The 19,533-nt window shown below is 38.7% G+C and overlaps 1 protein-coding gene across 1 annotated transcript; it reads right to left on the bottom strand.

Moving 5' to 3' along the window:
• Positions 1 to 927: 927 nt before the first annotated feature.
• On the bottom strand, positions 928 to 19,282 carry LOC145637838 (putative carbohydrate esterase At4g34215). Its single transcript, XM_081688860.1, has 2 exons — positions 18,672 to 19,282; positions 928 to 1,525 (listed from the first exon to the last, which is right to left on the bottom strand). The coding sequence occupies exons 1-2, from the start codon at positions 19,251 to 19,253 to the stop codon at positions 1,283 to 1,285; spliced, it is 825 nt and encodes a 274-aa protein (XP_081544986.1). The 5' UTR covers positions 19,254 to 19,282; the 3' UTR covers positions 928 to 1,282.
• Between the last annotated feature and the right edge of the window lie 251 nt (positions 19,283 to 19,533).

The raw sequence follows: 19,533 nt of genomic DNA, 5'->3' as shown, positions 1-19,533 counted from the left end.
TATTACTAAAACAAAACATTGCTAACATCATCATCCCTTAAATTATCCTACATGTCATTCTCACATTATAAAGTTTCCCTCCATTTCTATTGATGTTGTCATTAATTGTCATTATTATTTTAATTTTTTTAACAATTATTATTTTAATCTACATTATAGATTTTTTTTTTTTAAAAAAATGATTGCCACTCATTTTTACACAAATGAAAAAATTAATTTTTATGTATGATAACAAAATTATTTCATATGCATAATAATTAAATTATTTAAATCGTGCAACACACGAGCTTAATCTAGTTTTAGGAAATAAAGGCGTTCGAAAATTGAGGAAATGAAAGCGTTTGAAATTTAAGGAAATGATGGCGCACGAAATTTGAGGAAAATGATGAAAATGAAAACATTCAGGCATTTTATAAAATGGTGAGCGGGCTTTGGTCGGGTTTGTCAGGCCCAAGCCTTTTTTTATTATGAGTCCGGTCTCAAATGACTCTAGTCTCACACAAAACGTTTTGTTCTTAAAAAAATACTTGTAAAATAGGGACATAAAGATCAAAACTAGCACAGTTCTAGAAAAGTGATCAAGTCAAGATTTTCAATATGCGTTTTAAATCTAAATTATCATTATTCTTTGCTAAAATCCTTAAAGCATCTCCAATGGCAAAATACAATGTATTGTAGCTTGGCTTTCCACATCATATATATTTTTAAACTACAATAATTTTAAGCTACAAAGTTCCCCATTGGTTGGCTACAACACTTTATAGCTTGCCAAATTAAGAAATTTTTTTTATTTTTATTTGATGGTAGATCAAAATTTTGGATAATATATAACCATTATGCTTAATACATCATACGTACTTGTGATAGTTTTTTTTTTTTTTATAATAACTCTTTTTTCGACACATTTACGAAAATAACCTATTTATTCTTTTAATAAAAAAAAATTACAAAAAAATAATAATAAAAAAAAAAACATAATTTGGTTTTTATAATAAAAAATAAATGTTAAGAAAGAAAGTGATGAGCCCAAATAAAAACAGCATATATCTTCTACTCATATCTTAATTGTGTCCCACACGTACAAATACAATTAATAGTAACTAAGTCTTATTATTTTTGTAAGAAAAAAAATTTTGCTTCAATTATTTCAAGCAGTGTTGCTCAAGTGAGCGGTGTTGCTCAGCAAAGCAGGATTGTATTATTGTTTCAATGGTCAAGCTACTAATTTAATACTTTCTAAGTTTGCAAGCAAGTCTTTTTAAAAAAACCATTGGAGATGCTCTTACATTAACGAATTATTAGCTACATCTATTCTAAGAGAATCGTAAGGCTTATGGGAAATATCTAAAAAAGAACGAGCCAACATGAGCCCAAGATGAACTTGTGACATAGTTGTAAGGTGCAAATGATCTGTTTTTAACCGAAGTCCCTTTGCATCCACAGTTTTAACATTTGGCAATTTGATACCAAGCTGAGCTTCTCTCACTACCTTCACATATGTACCTTCTCCTGACGCTAATGCTACCTGATAGATATCCCAAACATAGATAATTAAATTAACAAAAAAGGAAATTCTAAAACTACTACTTTTGTTTTTTTTTTCAAATGCATTAGTAAAAAAGGAAATTCAAACTACTACTACTACTTCAATTAGGACTTATCTAGAGACTTTCATAACAATCAATAAATAACTATATACTAAAAGACATACTATCAATGACACGTGTCATTTTCTGGTATGTACAAAAAATATTTTCTTCCAAAGTATAGGAAAATAATTGTAAAATAATATATTTAGATATTTACCAACTTAGATTTCTAAGTATATCCTTATAAATTCTCATATGAGTAATTAGTTATTGATGAATAATGATAATTTATAGTAAAAGATCAGACTCATGAATATATATCTTTCAACCTAAGATAGTTGGTGAATGAATTATTAAATGTGAAGTAAAAAAATTAAAATAAGTATGCCATCAAGATTCAAAATAGAAGAAATCTTTAATAAAAATATATAATATGTAGTCATAAAAGATAAAAATATAATATTTTAAGTTACTTTATTCGGGATAAAATAAGAAATAGATTTCAACCAAATTATATTTTTATATTTAAATATAATTTAAAATTGATACACCGTAACAAAGAGTGAAAAATTGTGCATGACGCAGGATCTAACCTAGTTACTAATGATTTTTAAAACCGAACATGAATCTTTCAATAAAAAAAAGAAAAAGAAAAAGAATTGGGAATTACTCAATGTATATAACATGTGATGGAGTAGAGATAATAGAAAGATCTAAGTTTAAAACTTTTATGCTGATTATTATGAAGATAAATATATAAAAAAAAAATAAAAAAATAAAAAAAAAAACCTAAAATATACTTCCTCCGTTTTATTTTTTTAGTTGACATGTTTCTTAGTCACGTTTTCCAATGCACTTATTCAATCATTAATATATTTAGTTATCGATAAGTAAAAATTATGAAACGTTGATATTTTGAAAGTATATAAAGTGACGAATTTAACAAGATCCCACATGACTATATTTTTCATTACGTATAAAATACAAAACACGGTCAAAGGAAGGTGTGTGAATAGTGCTAAAGTCAAAAAGTATCAATTAAATAAAAACGAAGGTTGTATACAATAAGCAAAATAATTTAATGCTTTTATGAATGCAAACTAAGGGCTTATTCAATCTCTTCACCTTATAAAAATAAGTTTCATGAATAATAAATTGAGATAAGTTGATATCAATTCAGATAAGTTACAATAAGTTTAATAAGGTCTAATAATTTCAATAAGGTTTGATTATAAACAAAAATTTAATAAAGTTTAATAAGTTTCAATAAGTGAAATAAGGTGTAATAGTTCCAACAAGTTGTAATAATAAGATCCAATATGTCCCAATAAAGTCTAATAAGTTCAATATGGTCTAATAAATTCAATAAGGTCTAATAAGTTTTGTTTCTGGAAACAGAATACTCCACGGTGTTAGGGTAATAATATCAAGATGTCCTAAGGCTAAGTCGAATGAATGTCCGAATTTCCTTTATCTTCGCCTTGCTGTCCGAGAGCTAGGCCTACAAAAGAGAGAAGGTTAAGTGCCCCAGGGGTGTGACCCGAGAAAACCCCTCCGATGCTTAAGTCAGCAAATGTACTTTCTAGAGAGAGAAAGTAGATAGAGTACTTTAGAGAGATAAAGTAGAGAGAGAAGGGTAGAGGATTAGAAAAAGTTTCTATCATTAATGATTGGAGAGCTATTGATAGGTGTAATTTTAGGTGGCAGAGGTTGTACATATTAGGGGTAAATTCGTACTTTATTATGACTAATGATGGACTGGATCATGGAGGGGTATTTTTGTAATTCTAGGTCAATGGGCTAAGGACAATGGACTTGGCCCAAACATTTAGCCCCATGCGTGATGTGGGAACGAGATCACATGAAATTTGGATATCACGCGGAATGAAGATGAGAGAAGCTTTCATGTAGACTGGAGTGGATTTTGAGGCGTACCTAAGGGCTAACGAGCCTCAAGTGCTCCTGAGAGCTAAAAAGAACCACAAGCAACTTGCAAGGGTGAAAACAATCCCCAAGCAATGCATTATAAATACTTTAATTGAGATAACTGAGCGGTTTTTTGAGAATTTATCCGAGAGCTTAGCCAGATGAGGAATGACGATTTATGGACAACCGAGAGCTTTTCTCCTTTCTAAATATTTTTTTTAAGGATGAGCTCCATGTATATTGCTGAGGGCATGTCTTGTCTTGATGTTTGGCTAAGCTTGGGATTAAGAGTTTAACTAATTATGGTTGAATGCTTAATTAAGATTGTAATTAAGCTTAATCCTTCAATGGTGGTTTTTCTATCAAGCATCACTTAAGCCCATTTGAGCCAGGGTTTTGAGGAGTTTCAATCTCCTTAGCTTTAAACATATGAACCCCCTCCTCACTTCATTTGCTTATCACTCTTTCATTTTCCTTAGAGAAATTCTCAAAAATCCTCTTTAATTTTCACTCAAGTTCTTGAGAGTTGGAGTGTTGAAGTCACATCACCCAAGTCACATCACTTAAGTTCTTCCAAAATCAACAAGATCTTCAAGAGGTATGTGAAGATTTTCATTCTCCGATTGAATTGTGATTGATCCAAATGCACGTTTTATGTTTTTGTACTTAAATGTTTCGAATTTAAATTTGGAATTTTCTGCTGGGAATTGTTGAATTTTAACGTTTGAGTTTTGAATTTCGAATATTTTTTTTATTTTTTTCAATATGGCTAGGTCAAATTTGGGGTTGGATATGTATGTTGAACATGAAAATTTTAGCATGGCCTAGCGGAGGAGTGAGATTGAGGTGTAGGCATAGGCGAGGAATAGAAGCTATAAGGGTAGTAGACTGCTGTGAAACCAAGGGGTATGCCTGGCTGAGGGGTGATGAGTGTCATTTATGTCACTTATAGGGTAGTCTTTTAGGATGATTTCATCCCATTTTCATGCTTTCTTCTCTTATTTTTGGTCCTTTTTCCTTTAGTTCCTCTTTTTCCTTCTTTCTTTGTGTTCTCCGTGTTTTCTTCATATTTTCCTTTTATTTGGCTCTTTTTCCCTTCTATTTCTTTCCTTTGTTTGCTTTTGTAGGTACCTAGGAGTTGTCTTTGCAAAGGGATCAAGATGAGCTATATTGACTAAGCAAGGAGGAAGCAATCTGCATGGAGAGGCCTTGGAGAGGGCATCAGCTTTTGCCAAAACCCGCGGGGCACGGGTCCTGAAGGCCGCAGGCGTGGGTTTTGTTTCACTAAAACAACAAAAATCAACAAGGAACTCCCTGGGGTTGCCCCGAGGGCTCCTCGCGGGCGCGAGTAGATTTGAGAGGGCGCTCCAGATTAGAGAGACCGCGGGCCTCCAATTACTCTTTGGGAGCAGGGCATTTGCTGCCCCCTTGCCGCAGGCGCGGTGGCTTTTGCTGCGGGCGCGGGTGTTGCACAAACAGCCCGCGGAGTTTGTTATGGGTTTCGTACCCATTTCTCTGCGCCCGCGGGATTTCTTAGAGAGGGCGCGAGGAACCCGATTTCCTTCTTTGCTTATAAATACACTTGTAATTCCTTTTTAAAAACTAACTTTTAGATAATTTTCATTAGCTTAGTTTTAGAGAGAGAAGTTAGAGAGAAGTTCTTGGATTTGGATTTGTATTTCAACATTGGTTCAATCAAGTTTGGATTTCTTCATCTTCAATCATTAATATTAGTGAGAATCTCTTCTTTTGGTTCATCTCTTTACTTGTTTGTCTTAGATTCATGTTTGTTTGTTTGATTTCCTTGGATTTGAGTTTGATATTGTAGTTAATATTGTTTTCTCTTGATTTTGGTTTAGAATGATGATCAATGCAATCTCTAGTGATTTGTTCTTGAGTTACACCATAATTAGTGAGTAGATTAGTTGCTAGGGAGAAGGGGAAGCATGCTTGATTGATGATTTATGCTAGTTGATGATCATTGATTGGTTGAATTGTTGCAATTAAATTGGTTGACATAGTTTTGCATGTGATTAATTAGATTAGAAGTGATCAACCTATAAGATTAATCTAGATTGCATTGCAATTCTTAATGACATGAACCATCAATTTGAGAATTGCTTTAATTGATTGAGTTTGATTGTGATTCGCCTTGATTAGACATTCATAGTGACCCCTATCTTGGCCTATAGGATATAGCTTTTGGATTCTTTTGATTGCTACTATTGTTTGTCCTTTGCAATGCTTGAATCAATTGAATGAACTATCAATTAGTATGATTACTGAACTTGCATGTGGAACCTATATCCCTAGTGTTTAGCATCTTGAATTACTTAATCAATCTAGCTTTGTTACCATAGTACCAACCATTTTCTCACTTCAATCTTCGAGGTAGCTTGATTTAGACTATAGTTTGCACCTACTCATTCCTTTGGGTTCGACCCTTGACATGCCACATACTACTATTAGGTTAGTCGAGTGTTTATAAATTTAGTTTGGCTTTTGGGAAGGGTAGAGAACGACCTACATTTTCCACTCGTCAAGGGGTTGAGAGTCGGTCATAGGAAGTATGATATGGGGAGTCAGGCTTTTGGCTGGGCATAGGCCGAGGGGTTGAGTGAGGGATACTCTCAACTAGGAGGGTATAAAGAGAGGAAAGAGGGGCATACTCGTCTGGCCGAGGGTATATAGAATTTTTCAGCACAGCATCAAGCTGCTAGAATGTTCTTTCTGGAACTCCTGCGCACATATGTGATTATGGGCCTAGGCTGACCCCTTGCACATAGTTCCCCTCCTCCGCGGTGATGCACTTGAGCAGCGGGTGAGTGAAAGATTTTTTATAAAGGGTCCTGTCATGCAGCACGAACCATTCAACCCGTTTCTTAATCATCTTGAAGTCAGGGGTATCCTCAGGTAATTCCTCTTTTAAGCATAGAATGATCTGATCCATCCAAGTCTCTTCTCTATTAATATCCATAATGGTTGGCTTTTGAGTACTTAGTTTCTCCAAAACTTCCCACATGATATTCAGGGGGGCTATCCCATCAGCTGAACTTGCTAAGTGGGCAAGAGCATCAGCTTACTGATTTTCTAAGTGGGGAATGTGCTTAATCTCAAAGTTGTCAAATGCTTTTGCTAAGCTTTCAGTCTTCTCAAAATAGGCCTTCATGTTTTCCTCTTTCACCTCAAATTATCCTGTCATTTCCCCCACAATGAGCTGTGAATCTGAACATACTTGGACTGACTTGAACTTCATCTATTGGTATAAGTTTAGCCCCAAGATGAGGGCTTCGTACTCAGCCTCATTGTTTGAAGCATGGAAAGCTATCTTGAAAGCATATTCGAATTTCTCTCCCTTTGGGGAGGTTATGACTAGCCCTGCCCTACTTTCGGCCTTACTAGACGACCCATTCACATAAATAGTCCAAGGGGCGGAGGTGTCTACCGGGGTAGTCCTGTGGGCGCATTTCGCTATGAAGTCCGCCAGGGATTGTGCCTTGATGGCCTTACGGGGCTCATACTCAATTCCAAAGTCAGCCAATTGATCTGATCAATCTGTCATCAAGGATGAATGGTTTTTGCTTTCTAACACTTTCTTGATTGGTTGACTAGTGAGAACTTTTATTGGGTGTGCTTAAAAGTATGGCTTTAACTTGCTTCTTCCATGACTAAAGCGTACACCACTTTCTCGATGAAAGTATATCGTGTCTCAGCCCCTTTAAGGCATGGCTGATAAAGTAGACAGGTACTTGGCCTTCTTCTTTCTCAGCAACAAGAACCGCACACATGGCATAGTCTGAAATGGCCAAGTATACGAACAATGTTACCCCAGGGACGGGGATGACGAGCTTCGAGGTGTTCATCAAATGCTCTTTTACTTGCTAGAAGACTTTCTCTTGTCAGCTCATCGGGATAGAAACCGCCCCAACGAAGCAAAGCAACCTGTAAGGCGTTGCACCTCTTTCACATTCCGGGGGGATTCCATTTCAAGGATGGCCTAGATTTTTTCCGGGTTGGTATCAATTGCATGTTGATCAACCATAAAGCCCAGGAACTTTCCTCCTTGAACCCCGAAGACACACTTGCTGGGATTGAGCTTCATCTTATATTTTTTAAAGGTAATGAATGTCTCCCTTAGGTCTGCTATATGGTATGAGCTCTTTTTGCTTTTAATAATCATGTCATAAATATAATCTTCAACATTCTAGCCTAGCTACCCTTCAAAGATTTTATTCATCAGGCGCTGGTATGTAGCCCCGGCATTCTTCAAGCCGAAAGGCATCACATTATAACAGTATACCCCTTGGCTACTGATGAAGGCCGTGTGGGCTTGAGCTTTTTCTGACATAGGTATCTGATGATACCCCACATTGGCATCCGTGAAGCTTAGGAGGGCGTGACCAGCGATGAAATCCACCAACCTATCAATCTTAGGAAAAGGATGATCATCCTTCGAGCATACCTTGTTCAAATCTGTAAAGTCCACACACATACGCCAAGATCCATTTGGCTTCCTAACAAGCACAACATCAGATAGCCACTCGGTATATTGGCATTCTCAAATGAAACCTGCTTCGAGAAGCTTCTGGACCTCAGCAGCTGCTAATTTGTTTCTCTCTGGCCCGACATGCCAGAGTTTCTGCTTGATGGGATTGTAGCCCTCCCTGATATTCAGCTCATGCGTCATCACTTTGGGGTCTATGCCCGACATTTCTTCTGATGTAACAGCGAAGATGTCGGTCTATGCCCGACATTTCTTCTGATGTAACAGCGAAAATGTCTTTAAATTCTCTAAGAACTTAAATTATTTTTTTCTTGAGCTGGGGGTCTAAGATCTTTCCCACTCTCACATTCCAAGCGGGGTCATCCCTCAAAGGTATTCTTTCATCCTCCTCAATATGCTTAGGCCTACCGTATTGCTTAAGATTCTCAGCCATGTAGATGTTCATTATGGGGAGCTGAGGTTCAACAACATACATTGCCTTCCGCTTGGCCCCCTTATCTTTCTGATTGACTGAGTCCTCAGGTTACTTCAAGCTATCTACGTAGCATTTCCTTCCCTCAAACTGATCTTCATATATTTTCCCTACCGAGCCATCATATATCTCGAATTGAAGGAGCAAGTGATAGTTTGAGATTGTGGCTTTGACCCTGTTGAATAGAGGCCGGCCAATAATCATGTTTTATGGAAGAGGGGTATCCACAACTAAGAACGTGTGTACAAAGCTCCTCCCCTTCTTCTTTTCCCCCAAGCGGACGGGTAGCTTGATCGTTCCTAGGGAGTAAACATGTTGCCCTCCAAAGCAGACTAATGGTTTGTTTAAGGGTGTGAGGTCTCCCCTGCCAAAACGCATTTGTTCTAGGCACTTCTAAGTAATGATGTCAACTGGACTCCTGCTATCCACTAAGATGTTCTTGACCTTAGCATTAGCCACCTTCATATGGATCATTAGAGGGTCATCATGGGGCATTTGAATTTTCTTAGAATTATCATCCCCAAACACCATGAGGAGGTTTTTCGGGGTGGATGAGGGAGTGACAATATCGTAGATAGGTTCTTCGAGCGACTGCAAATGACCCTTGCGTGCCCTGTTAGGCAAACCCCTGGAGGCAAATCCTCTAGCTATGACATTGATGCTCATGTTGGTTTCAGCTGAGCTATGGGCTTCCTGCACAACCTTGGAAGCCTTGCTTCTTTTTTTATCCTTCAGAGGGGAACTTAAGATATAGGTTAAGCTTTCCTTCTTCTACTAGCTTGTCCAGGGCTATCTGGAGTTCTCTGCAGTTTCGGGTTGTGTGACCGCTTTCCTTATAGTATTCACACCAGAGCTTCTTGCTCCTTTGTTCTATCGGCGTATTCATTGGATTAGGCTTGGGGAGGATAGCCTTGTTTTTTATATCCAAATAAATCTCACGCCTATCAGCATCGTACTTGAGTCCTTCATCATCAATCTCAGCCCTCCTTGGCCTTCTATTCTTGTTCTCATGATAGTTATCTTCTTGCTTTCTTTTCCCCTTGTTGTTAACCACGGGTGCCTTGCACACCTCACTTGCTTCAATGATTCTTTCAGCCCTTTCTATGGCTTTAGAGAAGGTATTGACTTTATCATGCACAAGTTCAAATTTCAACTTGTTGGACTTAAACCTGAAGAGAAGGGTTGTGAAAGAACCATTATCTTGGAGGTCGGGGATAAGCAGAGACTCGGTGTTGAACCTCTTGATATAGTCTTTAAGACAATCATTCTTTCCTTGCTTCACCGTCATTAGATGAACACTAGTCTTTGTTTGCTTACTCCCAACGATGAAATGCTTTTTTAATTGGGTAGCCAGCATGTCAAACTTTCTTATGCTCCCTAGGGTAAGGTTGTTGAAACATGTCTGAGCTATGCCTTTGAGAGTGGTGGGGAAGAATCTACACCATGAGGCTTCACACCCGGTTTGGACTCCCATCTGGTGCTTTGTAAGCGTTCAAATGGTTCGTTGGGTCTGTATTTCCATCAAATGGGTCCAACTTGGGGATTTTGACCTTAAGAGAAATGAGGATATTCATTATCTCTTGGCTTAAGGGGGTAATGTTCTTGACAATCCCAAGCCTCCTCGGCCCGGGGGAAGAAGGACGCTCAAGACTCTTGCTTGCTGAACGAGAGGGAAGAGAAGTCCTTCCCCTCGGTCTTGAAGTAGATGAGTTAACCAAGTTGTTCCGGTACCATGTTGATCCATGCCGAGAGTGAACCCTGGTTCGACCTCTCTGGGGGGGGATCATCCTCTTCTTTTGAGTTCTCCCTCCTGGAGTTGATTATCTCTCAGGCATCTAGAGTTCCTTCCCTCAGCCTTCGGTCATTGATTATCTCTCTTGCATCTCTTGACGGTTTGGCTGCCTTGACTCCCGTTGGGGGTTGGGAGACTAATGTGGTTGAAAGCGATGGGAGTTCTAATGCTAAGGCCGAGAGGAGGCTTGATGGAGATGGGATACGTGAGGTTGGGGGTTAAGCTTTGGAGTGTTACCCTGTCTACTTTGCCCCCTGCCCTTGTTGACAAGTGCCCTCGGGCTTTCCTTAAGGTTCCTGTTGATCTAGGTTGCCAGCGGATCCAAGTCTCGGCGGGTGACTACCTGGGGGCTGTTCACCTCGCCTACGGGGTCGCTCCCAGCCCGGAGGGTCACCTCCTCGACTATATGGGGATGCCTAGCCGAGAGAAATGGATCTTGTTTAGTAGCATCTTGATATGTGCTGCGAAAACGCATAGTGTTCACCATGACTTCTTGTTAGTTATTCCCACAGACGGCGCCACATGTTACTGAAAACAGAATACTCCTCAATGTTAGGGTAATAATATCAAGATGTCTTAAGGCTAAGTCCAATGAATGTCCGAATTTTCTTTCAGCTCCGCCTTGTTGTTCGAGAGCTACGCCTGCAAAAGAGAGGGGGTTAACTGCCCCGGGGGTGTGACCCGGGAAAGCCACTCTATTGCTTAAGTCAACGAATGTACTTTCTAGAGAGAGAGATTACTTTAGAGAGAGAAAGTAGAGAGAGAAGGTTAGAGGATTAAAAAAAGCTACCCTTATTAATTATTGGAGAGCTATTTATAGATATACTTTCAGGTGGCAGAGGTTGTAATTAATTGGACAGATTAGGGGTAAATCTATACTTTACTCTAACTAATGATGGGCTGGATCATGGATGGGTATTTTCATAATTCCAGGTCAATGGGCTTAGGACAATAGACTCGGCCCAAACAAAATCATATAAGCTCAGTTAAGTTCAGATAATTTTAGTTAAGTCACGTTCAGAGAGATTCAGGTGCACGCAATAAGGTGAAAAGAACACACCCGAAATAGTATTGACAGATTCAATCTGCAAACATATTTAATAAAATCACAGAAAATATGATGTATTTTTCGATCTTTTGTTTTAGGATATGTAATATAGAGAAGAATTAGGGAGGTTTCTTCTACAATAGCTTAGTGTGAATACTACACATCTCACTCTATATTGATAAGTGTTTTTTTTTTTTTTACTACACTCCCTCGTTCATTTTTAGATCATGTTCTCTTTACCTTAAAAACATGTTCTATAAAAATAACTCTAGTGTAGTAAAAATAAGGTTAGCTTAAATTTTCAGTTTATTACAATTCTGTAACATTAAAGAAAAATATAATAGATAATCAGTAAAAAATATTTTTCACTACAGTAAAATTAATTTTAAGTTATTAAAAATAATTTAAGTTCTGTAATAATAATTTCAGTCGGCAAAATTAATTTCGGTTCGATAAAAATAATTTAAATTAATAGTGTCAGTAAACAAAATTTTAGTTAAAAACAAATAAGGTGAAAAGAACATGCACAATTATATAATAGTACTTCATTATTCATTTGATAAGAAATGTACGAATCATTGCAAGTAAAAAAATAAAATAGGAACAATACAATAAACATATTCGTGTATGATATACTCATATACTATAAGACGTAATTATGTAGTTTTGCCATAATGAGGTTGAAGAACTTAGTAGTGTTGGAGTATTTGCAATTCTAGTAATGCAAATCGGAGATTTACCAAGTGGGTGTGCGAGGATTTAACGAGGGAGTGATATATGCAAGCAAAAGATCTAGCGAAGGAGTTATAGCTCTAGCGAGGATAGATAGCTTCAGCAAGGCCGAGCTATAGCTCGGGTAAGAGAGAGCTATAGCTCGCTGCTGCTCATGGTCGCTGCAAGGCCGAGCTATAGCTCGGATACGAGAGAGCTATAGCTCGCTGGCCATTTGCTTGCGGCAGGGGCGAGCAAGAGCTCGAGCGATAGCTCGCACGCTAGCTCGCTACCTTAGTTGCTCACTACTAGGCCGAGCGATAGCTCGCTCGACTGCGAGCGATAGCTCGCTCGACTGCGAGCAAGAGCTCGGTCGATCAGTTTGCTTTTGGGCGGTGGGCTTGCGTGGGCTAAAAGACCTAATTACTTAGCTTGTTCCTTACTCCAATATATTCATATAAATACCCTCATACCCCAAAATCAATACACGTTAATTCATTATTGATTATACCCTAAACACACAAGCACAAACCTACCCTTTGAGATCTGAACAGTTCTTGAGCAATTCTACTCTTCGGGTTCGGGTGCAAGAATTACGAAGGAGAGTTGCGTTAAACTTGGGGGGTGTGCGTCACTAGCAAACTTGTACCGGTGGTGGCGTATTTCGCTTCTAAGGCAGTGGATTTTTTTCTGCGGCGTGACTGTGAGTTTGGGATCTTCAATCCAGGAAAGTTCTAATCTTTTGTTGTTTATTATTGATTTCAACAGTTATTTTACCAACAATTTAGAAGCGAAATAGAATTTGATTTATTCTGTTGATATCATGACTAGCAATTCTCAAACTCGTCTATACCTAGATCTGTCTAAGGTTGAGTCTCTTGATGGAATTAATTATAAGAGATGGTCACAAAGTATGTTGATTGCTTTTGAACAAGTAGAGATTGATTATGTTTTGTTTAGGGATGCTCCAAAGCCCATTGAGCAAACCAATACCATGATTGAAATTCCTAGTACTCCTGCTCCTGGGAATAAAGAATCTATTTCTAGTCAAAGGATCACTACTATTATTGTTAATGAATCTGAAATCAAGAAATTTGATCGTGATAATAAATTCGTTAGAGGTCATCTTTTGAACAGCATGAAAAACAACATATTTGATTTGTATGTCAATATAAAATCTGCTAAGGAGATGTGGGAGTCTTTAGAGAAGAAATATGGTGCTGATGATGCTGGGAAAAACAAGTATGTGACTGGAAATTGGTTGATACAAAGCCTATTATGGACCAAGTCCATGTGTATGAAAATTATGTTGCTGAAATTCTTGGTCAGGGTATGAAGATGTGTGAAATCCTTCAGGCTAATGTCTTGATTGAAAAATTGCCTGATTCCTGGTCTGATTATAGAAATCACCTCAAGCATAAAAAGAGGGATCTAACCCTAGAAGAACTTGTGAGCCACATGAAGATTGAGGAAGCCAATAGGCTTAAGGATGTTTCCTCTAAGACTAAGAATGTGTTAGAAATCAAGGCTAACCTTGTTGAATCTAGTGTTGACTCTGACAAGAAAACAAGTGATAATCGTGCCAAGAAGGGGAGCTCTGAGAAGAAGGGAAATCTCCAAGCTAAGGGCAAGATTGGGAAGAAAAACACTGGCAAGTGTTGGTCATGTGGTGAAGTGGGGCACTTTGCTTCACAATGCAAAAACAAGAAGAAGAAAAATCTGAAATCGAGTGGAGGAATCAAGGGTCATGCTCATCTGGTTGAGAATGAGGATGAAGATGTCATTGCTGCATTTGTTTCTGAAGTCAACCTGGTTGAGAACAACAGTGAATGGATCGTGGACACTGGTGCATCTAAACACTTCTGTGCTAACAAGGACCTGTTTGTCAGTATGGAAGATGCAAAGGAAGGTGAACAAGTCTACATGGGAAATTCAAGCAGCTCTGAGGTACTTGGAAAGGGAAAAGTGGTTCTGAAGCTGACTTCAGGGAAGACCTTGGCTCTTCACAATGTGTTGTATGTTCCTTCTCTTCGTAGAAATTTAATTTCTGGTGCTTTGTTGAACAAAGTAGGAGTTAAGTTAGTTTTTTATGCTAATAAACTTGTGTTAACCCGTAATGGGGAGTATGTTGGAAAGGATAACCTTAGTGGGGGCCTATTTGTTCTTGAGATTGTAATTGTTCCTTCAATGAATAAGATTTCTACTTCTGCTTATATTGTTGAGTCCTTTGAATTATGGCATAGTAGGTTGGGTCACGTTGGTGCAACAAAATTGAAACAAATGAAAAGTTTAAATTTGCTCCCTAATATGTCATTAGATGGATTTGAAAAATGTGAAGTGTGTGCGGAGTCTAAATTCGTGAAGAAACCCTATAAATCTGTCACGGAGAGAGAGACCACACCACTTGAGCTAATTCATTCAAATTTAGCAGACTTTAAGAACTTGGAAAGTAGAGGCGGGAAACGCTACTATATCACCTTCATTGATGATTGTTCTAGATACAGCAAGGTGTATCTTTTAAGGACGAAGGATGAAGCTGAGTCCAAGTTTCTTGTGTATAAGGCAGAGGTAGAAAATCAGTTGGAGCGGAAAATAAAGAGAGTTCGCTCAGATAGGGGTGGAAAGTATGGCTCCGATTTCCTCAAGGACTTATGTGAAAGTGAGGGAATCATTCACGAAGTTTCGACCCCGTATACTCCGCAGCAAAATGGTGTGCTAGAGAGGAAAAATAGGACCTTGAAGGAAATGATGAATGCAATGCTCCTAAGTTCCTGGTTACCAGACAATTTGTGGGGTGAAGCGGTTCTATCAGCTAATTATGTACAGAACAGAATAACTCACAAGAAGTTAGACAAGACTCCATATGAAATATGGAAGGGTTATGCTCCAAACTTGAATCACATGAAAGTGTGGGGGTGCCTAGCTAAGGTGGGCTATCCATCGTTCAAGCGCTCAACTGTAGGTTCTAGGACCTATGATACGGTATTCATTAACTACATTGAGAATAGTGCCGCATACAGGTTTATGAGTCTGGAAGATCGCTCTATATCTGAATCTCGTGATGCAGAGTTCTTTGAAAAGGTATTTCCTTTGAAGAAAAATTTAGTTACTAACGATGTTTCTTCAGTTCCTTCATCTGCAGAGCCAGAAGATACTTCCCCTAGGATTGAAAGTGAGATTCAACTTAGGAGAAGTAAAAGGCAAAGAGTGGAGACAAGCTTTGGACCTGATTTCCTAACAGCCTTTATAGCAGAGTGCGGAAATCTAGGTGAGTTTGAAGATGATCTAGATGAGATCATGTTGTGTCTACAGGTTGTGGATGAAGATCCGAAATTGTTTGAAGAATCTATGGGTTCAGTAGATGCAACATTCTGGAAGGAAGTTGTAAACAGTGAGCTTGACTCAATCATGTCAAATGGAACATGGGAGCTTGTGGACCTGCCAAAAGGGAGCAGAGCTATTGGGTGCAAGTGGATTTTCAAGAGAAAGATGAGAACCGACGGCACTGTGGAAAGGTTCAAAGCTGGATTGGTGATAAGAGGATTCACTCAAAAATTTGGCCTTGATTATTTTTATACTTATTCTTCGGTGACTAAAATTGCCACTATTCGTGTTTTGTTTTCCTTAGCTTCATCTTACAACTTGATTGTGCATCAGATGGATGTTAAGACAGCTTTTTTGAATGGCGATTTGGAGGAGGAGATCTACATGGCACAACCTTCGGGTTTTGTAGTTCCTGGGATGGAGAATAAGGTGTGCAGACTAAAGAAGTCCTTATATGGCTTGAAACAAGCTCCGAAGAAATGGTATGAAAAATTTCATAAAACTATTCTTAGTTTTGGTTTTGTTGTTAATGGTAGTGATGCATGTGTGTACTCTAAGATGTTTGGTGTGCAATGTGTGATATATGCCTGTATGTTGACGACATGCTCCTGTTTGGCACAAACATGTATGTCATAAATGAAACTAAGAAATATTTAAATTCAAAGTTCGAGATGAAGGATTTGGGAGAGGTAGATGTGATCCTTGGTGTTAAAGTTACTAAAACCAAGAAAGGGTATTTTCTGTCTTAGTCTCATTATGTGGAGAAAATTCTGAAGAACTTTAATTGTTTTGATTTGCCTCCATTGAGAACTCCTTTTGATCCTTCTGGAGCTTTGGTGAAAAATGTGGGGGACGGTGTGTCTCAAACTGAATATGCTAAGGTGCTTGGAAGTCTGATGTTTTTGATGAATTGCACTCGCCCTGATATTGCTTTTGCTGTTAGTAGACTTAGTCGCTATACTCATTGTCCTAGTGAGCAACATTGGGTTGCTTTGAGGCGTGTGCTCAGATATCTATGTGGAACCATGTCTTGGGGATTGAATTTTGTTGGTCATCCTTTGGTTCTTGAAGGGTATTGTGATGTAAATTGGGTAACGGATAGTGATGAAACAAGGTCTAGAAGTGGCTATGTGTTTACCCTTAGTGGGGGTGCAGTTTCATGGAAGTCTGGTAAGCAGACGTGTATAGCTAGATCAACTATGGAAGGTGAGTTCATTGCATTGGATCTTGCTACACAAGAGGCAGATTGGTTGAGAAATTTGTTGATCGATATTCCTTTGTGGGGGAAGCCGTCACCACCTGTATCTATGCATTGTGATTCACAAGCCGCTATATGTGTTGCTAAAAATAGCGTTTACAACGGTAAGAAAAGACACATAAGAGTCATACACGAGTCTGTGAGGCAGTTTATTGTGAATGGGGTTATTTCGTTGGACTATGTTCGAACAAAGAAAAACCTGGCAGACCCTTTTACTAAGGGTTTGAGTCGTAGACTAGTGGTGGAGTCATCAGCTGGTATGGGTTTAGGACCTTTGTTATAATGACTTGAAGTGGTAGCTATTCTAGCTATGTGACATGATACATTGGTTATAATAAATCAAGAACCTGTTTTGGTTGTTTTGTTTCATTGCAATGAATCATGTGGATTTGTTATATGTGTATCATGTGTTTGAATCTATTACTCTATAAGAGTGGTAAGTTGATTCTGTTAGGTTGAGTTTATCTCTTAATGTCATTAGTCCAGTTGTTTTCTGAGCAGGGATAGGTGGAGGTTATTAAAGAGTTAAGACCTTTGTCCCAGTGGCTCCTAAAACAGGATAGATAATGACACCGAAAGTTGAAGGGTTGAACTTATGTTCTTAATGTTCTAGTTCCATTGCATGGATTTCTTAGGTTTGCAAGGTGCTTAAACATGTTTAAGCCTGCAGGGAAAGACCTATGAATTTGCTGGGAACGTGTGTGAGTAACACATAGGATGAACACCTACGTGAGTACGAGAGGTGGCCTCTCTCAAGGGAAGACTGAAGTATTGTTTTCCTGAAGTACTCATGAGAGCCCAAGTGTTGGCCAAGATTGGCGGAGTTGCTTAAGCTCTAAAGTCAAGGTATGTGCATTCAAGGTCCCTTTCTCGCTCCTAGAAGTTCAAATCTTAGGATACTCACTAGGGAAGTGTTGAAAACCTTGTGCACTAATGTGTTAGTTCAAACCTTTGGATACTAGCATTTAAGTACTAAGACTTTCATTTACTGTTCAGATTTCATGATCTCATGTCCGTTTTGCATTAGTGGGGGATTGTTGGAGTATTTTCAATTCTAGTAATGCAAATCGGAGATTTACCAAGTGAGTGTGCGAGGATTTAGCGAGGGAGTGATATATGCAAGCTAAAGATCTAGCGAAGGAGCTATAGCTCTAGCGAGGATAGATAGCTTCGGCAAGGCCGAGCTATAGCTCGGGTAAGAGAGAGCTATAGCTCGCTGCTGCTCGTGGTCGCTGCAAGGCCGAGCTATAGCTCGGATACGAGAGAGCTATAGCTCGCTGGCCATTTGCTTGCGGCATGGGCGAGCAAGAGCTCGAGCGATAGCTCGCACGCTAGCTCGTTGCCTTAGTTGCTCACTGCTAGGCCGAGCGATAGCTCGCTCGACTGCGAGCGAGAGCTCGGTCGATCAGTTTGCTTTTGGGCGGTGGGCTTGCGTGGGCTAAAAGACCTAATTTCTTGGCTTGTTCCTTACTCCAATATATTCATATAAATACCCTCATACCCCAAAATCAATACACGTTAATTCATTATTGATTATACCCTAAACACACAAACACAAAACCTACACTTTGAGATCTGAACAATTCTTGAGCAATTCCACTCTTCGGGTTCGGGTGCACGAATTACGAAGGAGAGTTGCGTTAAACTTGGGGGGCGTGCGTCACTAGGAAACTTGTACTGGTGGTGGCGTATTTCGCTTCTAAGGCAGTGGATTTTGTTCCGCGGCGCGATTATGAGTTTGGGATCTTCAATCCAGGAAAGTTCTAATCTTTTGTTGTTTGTTATTGATTTCAACAGTTATTTTACCAACAAGTAGAATAGTCTTGTGGAAATGTGTAAGGTTGTTATAGAAGTAATTATGCATATAAAAATTATTTATGTATATAAAGAAAGTTCAATTTCTTACAACAACTTTTTTTTTTTTTAATAAGATAGTTTTTCACAAAAACTTGATGTACATAAATTAGTTTATCACAAAAAGTCCAAACAAAAACCTATGGTACGATTCTTAAGATTGATTACCCAAATGACGAAGTTTATTAATTACCTGAATTATTAAGAGAGATAGGTCTCCAAGATCAGAACGCAAGTCAGAGATAAAATTCTCCATCCTCCCTCCATAAGCTTTAGCATCCTCAAGCTTGACCGTATCAGCCTCCCCTTGATACCACAACACGGCTCGGGTTCTGCCACCGCCTATCATGGCCGCTTTAGCCCGTGTCACCAATTGATTGTAAAAGTTCGTTCCTCTTTCCCATTGAATGATCTTTGTCCCACCAACAGCACAGGGGACCAAGCCCAAGACACCAAATTTTGCTGATCCACCAAGCGATTCAATGGCATTGGCGAACGCCATGCCAGGGCCAATACCGCAAGTCTTATTTAGGTCGATGTCCACATGAAGTGGTTCATGAGCCGGCACCCAACTCTGTTGCTCATCAAGACGAAGGATATTGTGGCTGGGCTGGCACTCAGGTGGTACGAACCCGTCCCATCTGCCGTTCGTGACTCCACCACGGCCAGCCATGTTGCTTTGGCCCGCTAGGATGAATATGTCCTGCGGTAACTCTGCATAGGTTGGTGCAACATTGAACAAGAAAAGCATGATAGTTAGCTTGGTTATTGTCATGTTAATCTCTGTATATTAAATTATTTTTGGCTAAGAGACAATAACATTTTGTTATATAGAGTAGCATCAATATTTATTACTCCGTATTTAGCATCATTTTCATATGAAATTAATTAGGAAAGAGAATCAATTCGAATTTGCTACATGTTATTGGAATAACTACTACCAACAATTGTTGTTAAGAATTTCCTAATTGCTCGTGTATTTTGGAAAGCTCATTAGTTTAGGTTATTGCTTTACATATGAAAATTGATTTGGTTGTTAATTGTTGTAATTTTCT

This window comes from Chenopodium album, chromosome 7, assembly GCF_948465745.1.
Source record: "Chenopodium album chromosome 7, dcCheAlbu1.1, whole genome shotgun sequence".
NCBI classification, from domain to species: domain Eukaryota; kingdom Viridiplantae; phylum Streptophyta; class Magnoliopsida; order Caryophyllales; family Amaranthaceae; genus Chenopodium; species Chenopodium album.
The sequence above is the reverse complement of the archived record's forward strand: the minus strand, read 5'-3'. Positions and strand labels throughout refer to the sequence as shown.